At 43.9% G+C, this 15,787-nt stretch overlaps 2 protein-coding genes across 4 annotated transcripts in view; one reads left to right on the top strand and one right to left on the bottom strand.

Annotated features, from left to right (window-relative positions):
* The window catches only part of LOC142891186 (NLR family CARD domain-containing protein 3-like), a 183,854-nt gene that overhangs the window by 152,772 nt on the left and 15,295 nt on the right, over window positions 1–15,787 (top strand). The gene's annotated exons all lie outside the window — the stretch shown is intronic.
* Window positions 4,506–6,747, bottom strand: LOC142891178 (tripartite motif-containing protein 16-like). 2 transcript variants are annotated; one of them, XM_076030637.1, is made up of 2 exons: window positions 5,759–6,747; window positions 4,506–5,725 (listed from the first exon to the last, which is right to left on the bottom strand). In XM_076030637.1, exons 1-2 carry the CDS (start codon window positions 6,694–6,696, stop codon window positions 5,032–5,034), a joined length of 1,632 nt encoding a protein of 543 aa, XP_075886752.1. In that variant the 5' UTR covers window positions 6,697–6,747; the 3' UTR covers window positions 4,506–5,031. The 2 variants fall into 2 exon arrangements, with proteins under 2 accessions (XP_075886752.1, XP_075886751.1); XM_076030636.1 differs by having other exon boundaries at window positions 4,506–6,746.

Below are 15,787 nucleotides of genomic sequence, written 5' to 3'. Positions count from 1 at the left end.
GCAATGGAGCGCTGGTAGAAGAATGAATGGAGACTAAAAATCTGCTGTGTCTTAATGACGGAAGAGGGACAATAGTTGATGTTAGAACAGGGACAGAATCAGCGTTAGACCTCACGCTAGCATCACATTCACTGGCAGCTATATGTTGTTGGGACGTGATAAAGGAAAGCTCTATAGGAAGTGACCATTATCCAATAATGATAGAAGTGGCATTGAATCTACAACACCAAGATACAGGGAGAGCACAGAGGCGCTCATTTAGTAGTGCTTAATGGGAGAAATTTAGGCACATTAGTCATAAATAAATTGGAAAAATTGATCCAAGTCTTGATATTGATAGCTTGAATGAATATATTTGTGCAGCTATTTTAAAAGCTGCGAAGAAAGCTATAAGTTAAAGGGAGTTGGGCAAAGAAAGAAGGTTGTTCCATGGTGGACAACAGAGTGTGATGAGGCAATTAAAAGCAGAAATAAGGCATTGAAAGTCTTCAAACAGAATCATAATGATCAGAGTCTTATTGAATATCAAAGATCACAAGCCAGGGTAGGAAGAATCATAAAGTGTGCAAAGAAAGAGTATTGGCAAAGGTTTTGTAACTCAGTAGGGAGGGAAACAGAAAGATCAAGAATATGGGCAATGATTCAAAGAATGAATGGGCTTAAAAAGGAGTTTAGATGGCCTGTTTTAAAAGAGGCTCACAAAACAGCGCTAAGGGAGAAGGAAAAAGCTGCAATGTTGGTGAAAACATGAGGAAGAATTCATAGTTGAGAAAATATTAGTGAAGAAGGGAAAAGGACAATAAGGGAGAATGAAGCTTTGTTGCTGTGAAGGGGAAACAGGGGAGTTCATTAATGCACCATTGACTAAAGCACAATTGAATGGAGCTTTAAAGAGGACAAAGCCATCAGCTCCAGGTAAGGATCAAATATGTTATATAATGATAAATCACCTTCGTCAAACATCAACAGAGGTATTGCTGGAGTTGTAGAACAAAGTCTGGGAGGAAGGGGGTCAATATCACTATAAGGTGCCTTTGAGACTTCCCAATTTCCCCCCAACAAAGCAGAGATTTTCCATTTAACTACACATTTATTGTATTAAGTAGATGTTATGCTGTTAGAAATGCATGTTGGTCAAGCTCCCACACTTTTTATAAATGAACTGCAAGCAGACAATGTACATGCAAACCGCAAAATATGTCAACCCTGTCATGGAAAATTTCAAAGTAGAATAAATACATTAAAATTACATAGTGATTATAAAATGTGTATTTTCTATTTAGTCATTTTCTCAACACTATGTTTTAGTTAATGGGAAACGTATTTGGATAGTTGTGAAATTCTGGCAAACTATTTGTTTCTCCATAAAATCAGCGAGAATCTCTTCTAAATAAAATCTAACAACAAATATATCTGGTCAAACTTTCCAACAATACTATTTTGCCCTAACTTGTTTATAAAGGAATCACACAAAGAGTTTGCTAACTTATAAAAATATATTCTTTATTTTTTTTTTTATCATGAAAATAACAGAGTGGACAGTAACATGACAGGGTGGACCTTTGGAACTCATACCTTGAAAAAGACAATTCAATATATTCCTGTAAACACCTTAATTGGGAGTCTGTATAGCATGTACTGTTACAAAATGTCTTTAATAGCTGTTGAAATATGTGTAACATTGTCAGCATGTGGCCTAAACTATGCAAATGTCCTTCCTGTTATGAACCATGTCCACCCTGTCATGGATGGCTTGCTGACAGGGTGGACAATGACAGGGTGGACATTTCTGGCTAATGTTAGCATTTAATTAGCACACGTGGACCTTACAGCTAGCTAAATGATTCAGTTTGCAAGAGGACTGTGTGCTGTTTAACACATATATTTTGAGTTTCTGAAAGGTTTTTATATTAATGGATATTTCACTATGACAGGGTGGACATGTTAAGCTTGACAACATCAAACTACACATCAAAAATGATGAAAATCACGAAAAATAAGAGTAAATACTTACTCTGCAACTAGCCACAGTTTCAGTCTCCATTGAAGAAAGGCAAAATGCTGCTTGTGATGTTACTGAAAACATCATTAGGTTTCTTATAGGGGCAGTTAGCCCAAAATGACAGGGTGGACAGCAATTTCAGGGACACATACAAAATGTTCAATATTATTATGAAAATAGAATATACATAATAAAAATGTCTCGTTTTATTAAATAACATGTTGTGAGGCCCTGCGATGAACTGGCGACTTACCCAGGGTGTCCCCTGCCTTCGCCCTAAGACAGCTGGGAGAGGCTCCAGCAGACCCCCGGGACCCTGAGCTCGGGACCAAGCGGGTATGGAAAATGAATGAATGAATGAACTTGTTGTGACAGTAAGATAATGAAAAAAAAAATAAAATGATTTAGTATAATTTAACCATTTATGACACACACTGAAGTCAGCAACAGCGTGTGAGACATGCCAAAATCATGTACATCCAAAGGAATAAAATGGTAAAAAATGAAGTAAACACATTAAGAGACATATTATTGTACTGATATGTGTGCAAACCTTTGGTCACTTATAGTAAGACTTCAGAGTTTAATTATTCTGCTGCATTTTCATGATGACTGAGTTATTCTGATGGGGACACCAAAGGCACTTTATAATGATATTGACCCTGTTGTGTTTGCGGTGGAACACCACTGGGTCAGCGGGACCTCCGGTGGCGCTTTCCGGCCTCGTGGTGCTGAGAGCAGCAGGTTGGTGTGTTCAGGAGGAAGGAGAAGACAAGGTGTGTGTGTGTGTGTGTGTGTGTGTGTGTGTGTGTGTGTGTGTGTGTGTGTGTGTGATAACAGGAGGGTTAAGTCTTACCTAAGACTTGAGTGACGGTGACATCTGGTGGACAACTGAAGACATGGCAACCTCTAAAGAGCACAACTGAAGCACTGGCACGGTTTCAATCCCATGACAGCAATAAAAGCTCAGAAAAGTCTTTGTGGTCATTCAATTGTTTTGTCCTTCATACCAAATAATGATTATGTCGTCGTTACAAAAAATATGCAGATGCTCTCCCCCATACTCTGAAACACAATCCAGATTAACCTCAGTGGGACCTGCAGCAGAAAACAGCAGGTTTCTATTAGTCAGATTCTATGAGCAGGTGACATGATGACATCGGCAGCAGCAGCCAATCAGAAGGTGGAGGCTGGAGGTCCTCACCTGTCCCTCAGGGGTCTGGGCTCTGCACCCTGGATGACCTGGAGCCAATGTTCCCTCTAATTTTTCAACACAAGCTCCTTGAGCACACTGAGGACCATTTTGAGCAGCATCAGATGTGCACGCTGTGGCCACACACCAGTATCACACCTGTTCAAAACCTTGGATCATAGCAAGTTACATGGCTTATTAAAAGAATCAAATTCCAGCAGCAATTTTCATGAGTTGACTTTGAATAGAAGTGATTTGGCCCACTTCAAATGAAAAAGAGCAAAATCTTGTTGTTGATGAGATGTGTAGTGTGTTATATGTGAGAGTCCTGCTTTAACCGTAGGAAGAGTCCTGCTTTGGCCTGGCTGAGGTCCAGTTGTGGCCTGGCTGAGGGTCATGTTCTGGAAGAAATGCGTGTGCTGTAGCTTGTGATACAGTGTGAATTCCTGTAACTCTTTGTCTGTAAAATATCTAACTACTCACTTTTGTATTAGCATTTCTACGACCCATCAGGGTTTCCTCTAGGATTGTTTGAAACTGTGGGGGAGGGCTTCAGCGTCGTCATCGGCGCCATATTTAACAATATGTTAAATTTTTATTTTAAATTAATGTAAATTACTGATCAAGCACACCTAACAATTCAACTACCAATGAATGAGCAGTAGTATGCATGTGATAACATAGATTGAAAAATAAGCCGAAGTGATAGCTCTTCTCTGAATAGACAAGCTAAGCCAGTGTGCTGCTGTCAGCCAGTGAAAATAGAGCGGAGTGGCACCTCTTCACTATGTTACGCAATCTATGTCAGCGCGGCGCTGCAGCCTGGAAACTTTCTCTGCCTTTTGCACTCATACGGTGCTGGAAGAAAGAAATCATCATTCCGAAGGCGTAGCGGTGCGCCGCCTAATAAAAGCTCTAATATTATGAATTAATACGTTTCTGTTGAATTTTATTTTATGCGGTACATAGATTTCCTTGTGCGCTGAGAATGTGCAAGTAGTGCGCGATTGCGCAAGCAAGCAGCTTAGAGGGAACATTGGTAATGATGCAATAATGTAAATACACTGTGAGTCAGTAAAGTACCCGTTCTCTACTTGTTCTGTAAAATATTGGTGTGTGTGTGTGTGTGTGTGTGTGTGTGTGTGTGTGTGTGTGTGTGTGTGTGTGTGCCAGATAAATATCAGCTGTTTCCCACATTGACTGATGTGCTTTTGAAACTTTGATCTTGTCTTCATGGTGTTGACTTTCTAAATGTCTGTGGTGAATACATGGAGATCTTGACAGAAGAGAAATCTACTAACAAGCAGAGACTTTATCTGGATTGTCTTGTTGCTTTATTGCTTCAATTCAACAGTTGATCATTGACTTGATATTGTTGTGCAATATAGACTGATGGCATATTTCATGACTTATTGATTGACTATTGTCACATTGAGCCAACAAGCAGAATCAAAAGAAAAAATTCTCTCACAATATTTACATGCATTCATCTGATTGTTGACAAACGGATCAACAGTCAGAAGGTTTATCAGATGGATGAGTTGTTGAAAGGTCAAAGGTCAGGGTGGAAAGGTCCAGAGTGGAAACAGACCTCAGCTGTGTTTCCACAGTAATAAAGTTGTCATGTGGACTAATGACACATTATTAATCTGTGGGATGAATGGGCTGCAGAGGAAGAGAAACAATGTGACCACAGTCACCAGGAGCACAAACAGGAAGTGGCGTCCAGGCCCCGCCCACCCTGTGATTGGCAGCCGGAGACACTGGGCAACAAAGGTGAAGACAGAAGAAGAATCAAAGGTGAGAATTCAGCTCAGAGTCTCTCTGACGACTTCAGTCACACTTTCATCAACTCAGCTGAACAACCTGAAGGAACCCAGTATCCAACATGTAGCGGCTGAGTGAAGGAGGTCTGGACTCTGTGGAGGAGCTCCATGGTTCCAGAGACGCTGTAGAAGGACAGAAGACCTGCTCTGTGGTCCAGGTACACTCCCACTCTGGAGGACTGAGGACCTGAGACATCAGTCCTGATGCTGTTGTGATAAAACCCATATCCACCTGAGTAACAATATAAACTCCAGGATTTGTCATTGCATCCAAATAAACTTTCCAGTGACCCTCCTGCTCTGCTGATGTTCCTGTAGGCCACTGCTACACCAACCCTCCCTCTCCACTCCACCTCCCAGTAACATCGTCCAGTCAGACCTTCTCTACTCAGGACCTGCTGCCAGTCAGTGAATCTGTCTGGATGATGACAATAAGACTGAACTTCCTCCATGAATGTCACTTTTCTGTTCTCCTCAGATAATAACAGATGTTTGTTCACTGTGTTTGGATCCAGAGTGATTTGAGGTGAATATCTGAGGAAGTCCTCTCTGCTCCTGGGTTCTGGTACCTTCAGTAGAACATGAACATTGCTCACTGTGCATGAGATGTTTGTCTGAGTCTCCATCAGAACTTGTTGTATTTCATCTCTCAGCTTGGTCACAGCTGCTGCCACGTCCTCAAAGTATCTCCGAGGACGGATCTCCAGGCTGGAGGAGTCTGGAGACGGACTGAGTGCTGGCAGTGAGGAGAACCTGTGGAGAAACTGGCTGTGGTCCAATGTGTGTGAGATCTTCTCCAGCTCAGCGTCTCTCCTCTTCAGCTCCATCATCTCCTGCTCCAGCTTCTTCTCAAGCTCTTTGACTCCACTCACTGCTGCCCCCTGTGTGGATCTGACCCGCTGCTGCACCTCAGAGCGTCTTTTCTCCAGCAGACGGATCATCTGGGTGAGGATCTTCTCGCTGTCCTTCACTGCTTTATCAGCAGAACCGTTGATGGACCCCACCTCCTTCTGAAGCACCTTCAGCTCTTCCTCTGTGTGCTGGATCTTCTGCTGGATCTTCTGCCTGGTCTCCTCCAGCTCTCTCTGCCTCTCAGTCCTCTCTGCTGCTGCTGACACAGTGTTGTGACCTTTATGTTCATCCATACAGCATACACCACAGATGATCTTCTGATCAGTGCGGCAGAATATCTTCATCACCTCATCGTGACGAGGGCAGATGTTCTCCTGGAGCTGCTGGCTGGGTTCCACCAGCTTGTGTCTTTGTAGGGGAGCAGCATCACGATGATGCTGGAGGTGAGAGTCACAGTAGGAGGCCCGACAGACCAGACAGGACTTGAGGGCCTTCAGTTTCCTCCCAGTGCAGACATCACAGGCCACATCTCCAGCTCCAGCATAGCAGTGATCAGCAGGAGCATCTTGGAGTCCAGTCTTCTCCAGGGTCTCCACTAGAGCTGCTAACATGGTGTTCTTCTCCAGGACAGGCCTCGGTGTGAAGGCCCTCCTACACTGAGGGCAGCTGTAGACTCTCCTCTCCTCCTCTGCATCCCAGTGGTGTTGGAGACACTTCCTGCAGTAGTTGTGTCCACAGGAAGTGGTCACTGGATCCTTGAGAAGATCCAGACAGAGGGAACAAGAGAAGGTTTCTGGGTCCAGCTGAGCTGCTGCCTGAGCCATTTCACCTCTGAGAGCGACTGACTGACTGACTGGCTAACTGGGTTCCAACTTCCTCAGAAACAAAACCAGTTTGACTTGAAGGAGAGGAAACAACCAGTCAGGACTGTGATTGGCTGCAGGGAGCACAGGGGGCGGGGCTTCTAACCTCCTGACTAATTCCGGGAAGAGGAGTGTCAGGGTGTGTGTGTGTGTGTGTGTGTGTGTGTGTGTGTGCACTTTGTTTCCTTGGCGCTGAAGACAGACGACGCCGACGCCGACGAATCAAAGTTCGTAGTTCACAATCTGAGTCATCGTTTGCTGCTGATGTGATTGCTCCTGGGACACACACACACACACACACAGTGTGTGTGTGTATGCGTGCGTGTGTGTTAGAGGCTAATGCTAATGCTGGGTGTTAGGCTAGGTGTCCTCACCTGTCACAGGTAATTCACTGTTATTTCAAGTGAGGCACTGCCGCTATCTGCTATCTGCTAGCCGCTTGCCGCTATCTGCTAGCCACTAACTTATTGATCTTCATAAAGAGCTTTATGTAGCAATTTTTTTTCTTCTTCCTTTGTCCGGTCTGGCCATAATGACAAGCAGAAGTGTCTCTGAATATCTATGATGGCTGACAGATTTTATTCTCAGAGGTAGATCTTGAGAGTGTGAGCCACATGGGTGGTTTCAGGAGCTACCTCTTGAGTGGTAATGTCTGGCATTCTGGCCATGACCGGACTGAGGGAGGGTAGCGGGGTGAGAAGAAAGTAGAGAGGGGAAATGAGTGTGTGTGGGGGTTGGGGGGGGGGGATGAGAGGATATGTATATGTATATATATATATATAAGGGTGTCAAAGTTAACGCGTTAACTCAACGCTGCTTTATCGCCGACAATTTTATCGCGCGATCAACGCACATGGTGCTTTTTGAACCTTTGGCCGCTCCGTAGATTGTGGAAACGGGAAATGAATTGACTCACAGCACACAGTCACACGCTTGCTGCCGGCTTGTAAACACAACAACAACAGAATAAGACACTGAGCATAGACTAACATGGATAAGGCGTCAATTGTAAATGGAAAGTTACACTTCAAAACCCTGCCAGATGGCAGTCTTGAGAAGACAAAAGTGATGTGCATTTACTGTAACGAGCGCTTCCATTGGGCGCCCATGTTAATAAATGTAGTAGTTCACACCAGACGCGAACAGGCGCGCGGCTCCCCTCGCGGATCGCGCCATGCATTTAACGTCAGTTCACTGGACGTGAATTTTCAAAATAAACTAATTTCAAAATAAAAACCGAATGACAAATTCAATCATATTTGTATGTTATATTTGTCAGTACATTGTATCAGAGTGCGAGAGAGATTAAACAAATACACACACACAACTGAATGACACAAACCTGTGCATCTTTTGTTTTGTTAGTAGTACTTGTCATTGCTCCAACACGAATAAACATGCTGCATTTGCAGAAAGCAAGTATTTGCCAACTCTCATGTTGATATGATTATTAAAAAAAATGTAAAAATATCAGTGTACGGTAGATTTAGAGCAGATAAAAAAAATATGCGATTAATCGTGAGTTAACTATGGAAAACCATGCGATTAATCGGATTAATTTTTTTAATCGACTGACAGCTCTATATACGTATATATATATACACACACATATACATGTACATACATGCATTTGCTTTATGGCGCAATAAGAGCGACCACAGTGAACAACTGCAGTGAAATCAGGTGATGATCCAGTTTAGATTTTCCTCTCCGACAGGTCAAACTGTTGCTTTGTAGCATCTGCAGTTTTAAGAAGCGTGTGTCATGTGTGTATAAATAGAAGAGTGGAGTGTTCAAGTTTCTCTTGTTGCTGTTTGACAAAGACTGGCAGTATTTTCATGCATTTTCTCTTTATTAGAAACTGATTGGGGTCAAAGAAAGAAAGAAAAAAGCTTTGGGAGAAAAAAAGGAATGGAAGTTGCTTCATTGCAGACTTTTACTGAGACATCTGTCCTGGACCAAGAACATTTCGGCGACCAAGGAGCTTTTTTTTGACCGTCGTCTTCTACACCACGGCCTTCACAAAGCGAAAGCCGACACATTTAAAGTCCAAAAAGTGTGGAGCGAAGACGAAAGAAGCCCCCTTGAAAGAAACAAAGAACCCACAGCAGTGAAGCGAGTGTCAGCGGTTTGTGAGTACTGGATTTCATTCCCTCATTCTGACGCAAACAAAGCGGAGCCGCCGCGCTCTGCGCTCTGAGTTCAACAAAGACAGAACGCAGCGCACCGCTTTTTCAAAAAGGATCCTTTTGTGGGACAACTGTGTCAAATGTGTGCAATTAAAATAACCCCACCTGTGCGTGACAATGTCGTTGACTGGAAAAGCTGACGCAATGAATGATGACATGAGTCTGATAAAAATGATGGCGTCACGCACGGCGGGGAAAGCTTGGCGTTTTAACGCGCAAAAGGAATGAAATGAAGAGCATGTTGGAAGCTGGAGAAAGTCAAGAAATAATGAACAAGCATGTTGAAGCATTGGATCATTATTTGGGGGAGTTGATGGATTTGCAAGTGGCTGTACAAAATCTCTTTTCTAACGGAGAGGAAAGGGAAGCGGATCATATGGACTGGGATGAGCCTAAATTGATACCTTTTCCACATTTCTCATCTGACATTAAAGAATGGTTGACTGGTGATGTGGAAAATCCCTGACCTCCTCCTTGCACCTTCATACTTCCCCCTCCTCTACCTGCATCCATCACGGCCAAGGAGGGCGGAGCTTAAGTGATATAGGAAGCCAGCTCTACAATGTCACACCCCTTTTCCCTGAGAACAAAGGAGCTGGCTGGCCGCATGTCAGGAGTCACAGCATTGTTGTGTGTACTTCAATGTGAGTTTATGTTATATTTCTGTATTTAGAATCTGATTATGTGCGGCCTGTTTATGTTAAGAGAGTTATTCCTTATTTCAAAAATGTTTTTTTAGAGTAGAGGCCCTGTGTTGAATTGGCTCAATATTTACCCTTTATTTTATTTCCTTCATCAGAAAAACCAGTACAAACAATATCCTACACAATAAACTATTGGATCATCACCTCATCTGCCTCCATCTGACTGTTTTAATAGACAGACCCATTGAGTTGATCACCCCCTGGAACTAGACTGTTTAACAAGCCTTATATCTACAAAGTAAATATTTTACAGGTGATGTGGAAAAAGGAGATGAGCAGGATGAGCAAAAGAAGCGAGAGGAGCTGGGGGAGCAAGAAGAAGCAAATGGGCTATTGGTGGGGCCAGAGGACAGTGTGTCCCAGGCTAAAGGGCCCGTAAGCAAGCAGGGCTTCAAGCAAAGATGCCAGCTCCTCCTCAGCATCCTCTCCTTTATCTTCTGCATGCTTAAAGGCTGAGGCTGAACAAGCTGCTCTAAAGGCCAAAGCTCAGGCCTTGGAAGTCAAACATGCACTCCATATGGAAGAACTTGAGCTAAAAGCAAGAAGGGAAAGGCACCACGTGGAGACTGAGCTGGCTGCAGCAGAAGGCAACATGCATGTATTCATGGGGAGTGTGATGTCACAGGCCACACCTGAACAACCGCCTTCGTCATTAAAGCAACCGCAACCACCGGAAGCTCAACAGCCGTCAACATCAAAGCAGCTGAAGTCAGAAAATGTTACACCCTTACGCCAGTTCCAGGCCACTGGAACATCTACAGTATATAAAATTCCAGTAACATCTCAAAAACATCCTCAAAGCCTGCAGCAGTCATATATTCCTCACCAAACTATACCATGTAAAGCAAAGGCAGAAAAGAAACCTCTGGGTTACGACCAAAAGGATGAGCATGGCTCCTCCATCTCAACAAAAGGAAATCTAATAAACAAAGGTTTCCTTTCTGGCGTGTTAAAGAGGCAAAATGAAATCACTGAATTGCTTGTAAAGCAACATCAAGCAGCTTTTCTCCCCGCCAGAGAGATTCCTGCATTTGATGGTGATGCCTTGCAGTTGTAACCCAGGTCCGGGAATAACTCCATGTTTTTGTTGTTGTTAAAGTTTCCTTTAAAATAATTCATTTTAACTGTGAGATGCACAATGCATTGAGCCGTCATTAAAATTTGTGAAACAGTTCGATTTATTTTGAAATAAATTCATTGAAGCTGATTTATGTTTAAAACTGTATTTAAAACTGTTAAAAGTCTTTTTAAAAAAAGAAATAAATAAATAAATAAATAAATGAATAAATGTTTCGCTCTCCACCGAATGTAGCCAGTGCAGAGTTGCCCCACCCAGCCAATCGGTGAGCTGCGTGAGCCCCAGCTGGTCAGCTCGGAAGCGGAGCTGTGCGGGGTTGCAGCTGTTCTCTGAACGCCTCTATCCTCTGTTTTATCCAACTCAATAAATGAACACAGAACGTCATAACTGTATTTTGTCTGCCTCTTGTTAGTGAGAGAAAATAATATTTCAATACTGTGCGAGTGGCCATGGAGCTGCCGTGAAGCCTGAAGCAGATAAAATATAGGTTTGAATAAGTGCCCCCCCCCCCCATCATTTGTTTCTGCAGCCGGGTCTGTCCCAGGGAGTTGATCTTTCTGTACTTCTGTGGCAAGGCGCAGAAGGCCCGGGCGGGCTTCGAACCGCAGACTCCCGGGTAATAGCCATGCACGCTTCACCATTTGGCCAAGGAGCCAGGGCGCATGATCAATTGGAGGCATACTGACAGGACCGTCCACTGTCACACTTCCAACAAGACATTTCCACTGGGAGCAAACTGCCACATAATACATGAAAAGAAGAACACACACACCACACACACATCACACATACACTCTCTCTCTCTCTCTCTCTCACACACACACAAACACACACACACACACACACAGCATCATGTGACTTCCTGGAAGTGTGGGAGCGGTTGAGGCGACTGGATGGGAGGAGCCACGGTGAGCAGCAGAAGCAGGAAGAGAAGCTGAGTTGAGTTTTTTTTCTTCTGCAATTGAAGCCTCTTCTTCTACCGCTTATCCGGGGTCGGGTCGCGGGGGCAGCAGACTTAGCAGAGATGCCCAGACCTCCCTGGCCCCGGTCACCTCCTCCAGCTCATCCGGTGGGACCCCAAGGCGTCCCCAGGCCAGCCGGGCGACATAGTACCGCCAGCGTGTCCTGGGTCTTCCCCGAGTCCTCCTCCCGGTGGGACATGCCGGGAACACCTGCCCAGGGAGGCGTCCAGGAGGCATCGGGAACAGATGCCCGAGCCACCTCAGCTGGCCCCTCTCGATGCGGAGGAGCAGCGGCTCTACTCCGAGCTCCTCCCTGGTGGCCGAGCTTCTCACCCTGTCCCTCAGGGTACGCCCAGCCACCCTGCGGAGGAAACTCATTTTGGCCGCTTGTATTCGCAATCTTGTTCTTTCGGTCACTACCCAAAGCTCGTGACCATAGATGAGGGTGGGAACGTAGATCGACCGGTAAATCGAGAGCTTTGCCTTTCGGCTTAGCTCCTTCTTGTGGCCCCGGACCCCATACTCCTGGAGCACCCCCCACAAGATGCGTCGAGGGACTCCAGATCCACAAAGCACATGTAAACCGGTTGGGCGAACTCCCATGAACCCTCGAGCACCCGGCGGAGAGTATGGAGCTGATCCAGTGTTCCACGACCCGACGGAACCCGCACTGTTCCTCCTGGATCCGAGGTTCGACTATCGGCCGTATCCTCCTCTCCCACACCCTCCGGTCCCCCTTTTTAAAAAGAGGAACCACCACCCCGGTCTGCCAGTCCACAGGCACTGTCCCCAACCACCACGCGATGTTACAGAGACGTGTCAATCATTGTTTTAAACAGGCTGCAAACATCAAAACATTCAAAAGTAAACTTTTAAATGAAATTAAACTTTTTTTTCTTGATAACTAGATTTATGCACTGATTGTGTTGGTGCGAAAGCACTGATGAGGCCCCATCCCTGGACCTGGCTCCAGGGTCGGGCCCTCATGACCCCACTGGCCAGGGCACCCAAAGCATTACATTATTCTTCTGCACAGAGACATGGTTCACTGCAGTGCCAAGATCTGTTACTTCCTTTCAATCTTTGCTCCAAATCAGAGCTAAACATTAAAAGACAAAAGAAAGAACATTAGACTCATGGAACTTTGGTGGAACCGATGAAGCTAAGAGACAAAACAGATTCAGAGAGGTGCACAGACTTTTTCTCCAAGTAAAAGCAAGAAAACGGAAGAGAACAGCAATAACTTCTTGGATATACGATACCTCAAAAGTCTGCTGTTCTAATCCCAGTATCAGGCTTGTGTATTGACTGTGCGGTAAGTGATATTTGTTCTCTCTTGATAAAGAGTGCAAAAATTCAACAGTGAAAAGAAGGATGAGCAACAAGATGGAAAATGCTGCAGAGTCCAAAGAGGAGGAAGCCATGTGTGTCGTTTTGTATTCAGCATGTCCTTTATTTCTTGTTTCAACAATTTCCATTTAGCTGGTCACAAGCTAGCAACTGTAAGAGTTTTGAAGCGCTTTGTCTTTTTTATCAAATATCTATAGCACTTGTATGTTGTTTCTTTATCTTGTTTTGTAGGACTAAGGTTGTGTCCTTGGAGATATTTAGAAATGAGCTGGCTTTTGTCAAAAAATATTCATGGATATCATGACCACTTGCGTTTTTAAGAAAAGGTTTTTGAAAAAATATTGCTTTCATGTTTATTTTTGTCTGCTTTTTTTTCGTTCTGTTTATTCTTATAGATTTTAATGTTACGCTACTAACTTAATGGAGAATCCATCACAACTGTTTTTGTGTGGGTCACGCACTAGCTGCTTTAAACCCAAAATGTGTCCATGTAATAAATACACAATAGGTGCTATCTTGGTGACCTTACAGTCCGCACGTTGCATTAAACTATAGCATTCAACCAGTCAAATATCCAGTGGGTGGCGGGTAAATACTGCGTTACCTGTTAAAACGAGGATATTCTGAGAAAAATGAACAGAACAGAACAAGACCTTGAATCCAAGAAACTTAAAATAGAGACGCTTTAAGTTTCTCCCCCTCCTTTGCCTGTGGAAACAAATCACAAAACACATTAACAGGGATGTGATCCTTACTACTGCACCCAGATCCCATAACAATGTCATTGAGTTCCAGACAGACCCCCCATGACCGCAGAGTAAGCTCATCCTGAAACTGTTTAGCCAGAAAGGCTGCAGTTCCTCATGTAGCCTGAGGTGTCTTAGTCTTTAATCAGCGACACCACTGAGAGCTTGAGAGCAACTCCTACCACCCCACTAGGTGGCAGTGCAGCAAGATTACACTCCTGTTTACTTGACCTCTTGTTTTTTTTGCAGCCTCGCTCCACTCACCACTGTTGACTTAAAAAAAAAATATATGTTTTGGAGGACTTTGTCCATTTCCTGCTGGAGGACACCGTTTGCCACCTCCATCTTTTCTACGTACTGCGGGACATTTGAAACACCTTCAGTGATAGAATTAAGCTGACGTGTGTAGAACTACCATCAAAGTAGTGTCACATCTTTAAATGTAAAAATGACCAGAATCACCTTCCAATAAGTAGCCATCAGCTCAATGTGCTTCAGTCTCCCATCTATAAATGTGTGTGAGTGCAACATCTGGACACACAAGAACATTTCCACACACAACACTGTTAAATGACAGTTGAACTCTCCTAGAGTCGGGATGATGAATCAAACTGGGTCTGATATCTCCTGCTATGGACGGGGTGGCAGAAACACTGTTTCATTGTTTTTCTAAGGCCACATAACAGAGATGTGACTGGAGAAAGAGGATGTTTGTATGCAGTGTCTACAAAGGAAGAGTGTCTGTGGTCTTCTCAGTTCAGCTCAACACAGCAAACCAATGAGTCAATGGTGTGCAGGCAGGAGGGGAACCTACCAAGTCAAGGTCAAGCTCTGAGGGCGGGTCCGCTCCCCCTTCTGCTGCGGCGCCCACAGAAGGGTCCGCTCCTCCTTCTGCTGCGGCGCCCACAGAAGGGTCCGCTCCCCCTTCTGCTGCGGCGCCCACAGAAGGGTCCGCTCCCCCTTCTGCTGCGGCGCCCACAGAAGGGTCCGCTCCTCCTTCTGCTGCGGCGCCCACAGAAGGGTCCGCAGTCGCTCTGTAAAAATTTTCATCTGACCACATTTTGCACAGATTAAGCACTTTATGAAAGTGTCTTTAACATTAAGGTCAATTCAAAAGTTATTGCAACCAAGTAGACTCTAAAGAAATATTCTCTGGCAAAAGGGCAAAGTCAAACCTCCTGGCGTGATCCTTTTCAAATACTTCAGTCATTTCTGGCTCCCAATCCAGGGAGTCAGCAATTTCTCTCATCTTTCTTGTCATTGTGTCTGGAAGGAGATGATATAGTGAAGTTCAGTGAAGATCTTCTTACTGCAAGAAATTACTACTTCTACTAAAATTAAATTTTCTTGATATTTAACTTAAAACTATCAGTTGCTGAGGCACTGACATTAGAGACATATTTACAGATCAAAGAGCCATTCAGAGAGGAGTATTTGACATTGAATAAGCAGCATGAAATAAAAAAGTGCCACAAATAAGACACACACACACACACACACACACACACACACACACACAAACACACACAAACACACGTATACCAGCCTCTTTTAAAACATTTGGCTATCAGGAGTGTTGCATGTCTAGGGTTTTACCCATGAAATTCCTAAGCAGTGTGTGCAACAAAGGTATTTTAATTTACGCCTTTACTGTCAATGTTTTAAAATGATTATATTATAATGCTTAGGGTTTTTTTTTTTTTAAACCATTCCACAAAAGAATAACAAAAACAAGATTTAGTTGAACGTTTTAACCTTATTCAGGGGCCGTTAGATTGTGTGTGCTCATGTAATTTTATTTTGTATTTATAAAATGTGTCATTATTTGCCTTTTATGTGAAGGAGTTCACCAGATGTTTTGCATTTTCCTGTTCCAGTCTTGAGTGAGCACGGGCAATGAATAAGAACGCTGTTGAAGAGATCTATGCAGCGCAAAGAGTGAAAATAAAACCATAAAATAACAACGAACGGTGTGTTAATTTTCTATGGAGGAACAGAATCTACTACAAGTGGTGATGGAAAA

Source organism: Nelusetta ayraudi, unplaced genomic scaffold (genome assembly GCF_046127955.1).
Source record: "Nelusetta ayraudi isolate G7.1 ecotype Tasmania unplaced genomic scaffold, CSIRO-AGI_Nayr_v1 ptg000028l, whole genome shotgun sequence".
In the NCBI taxonomy this organism is placed as follows: Eukaryota; Metazoa; Chordata; class Actinopteri; order Tetraodontiformes; family Monacanthidae; genus Nelusetta; species Nelusetta ayraudi.
This window is presented reverse-complemented; position numbering and strand designations above follow the sequence as displayed.

Excerpts from the sequence above, each read along its gene's own strand:
- LOC142891178 (XM_076030636.1), bottom strand. The coding sequence starts at position 6,696 with ATGGCTCAGGCAGCAGCTCAGCTGGACCCAGAAACCTTCTCTTGTTCC.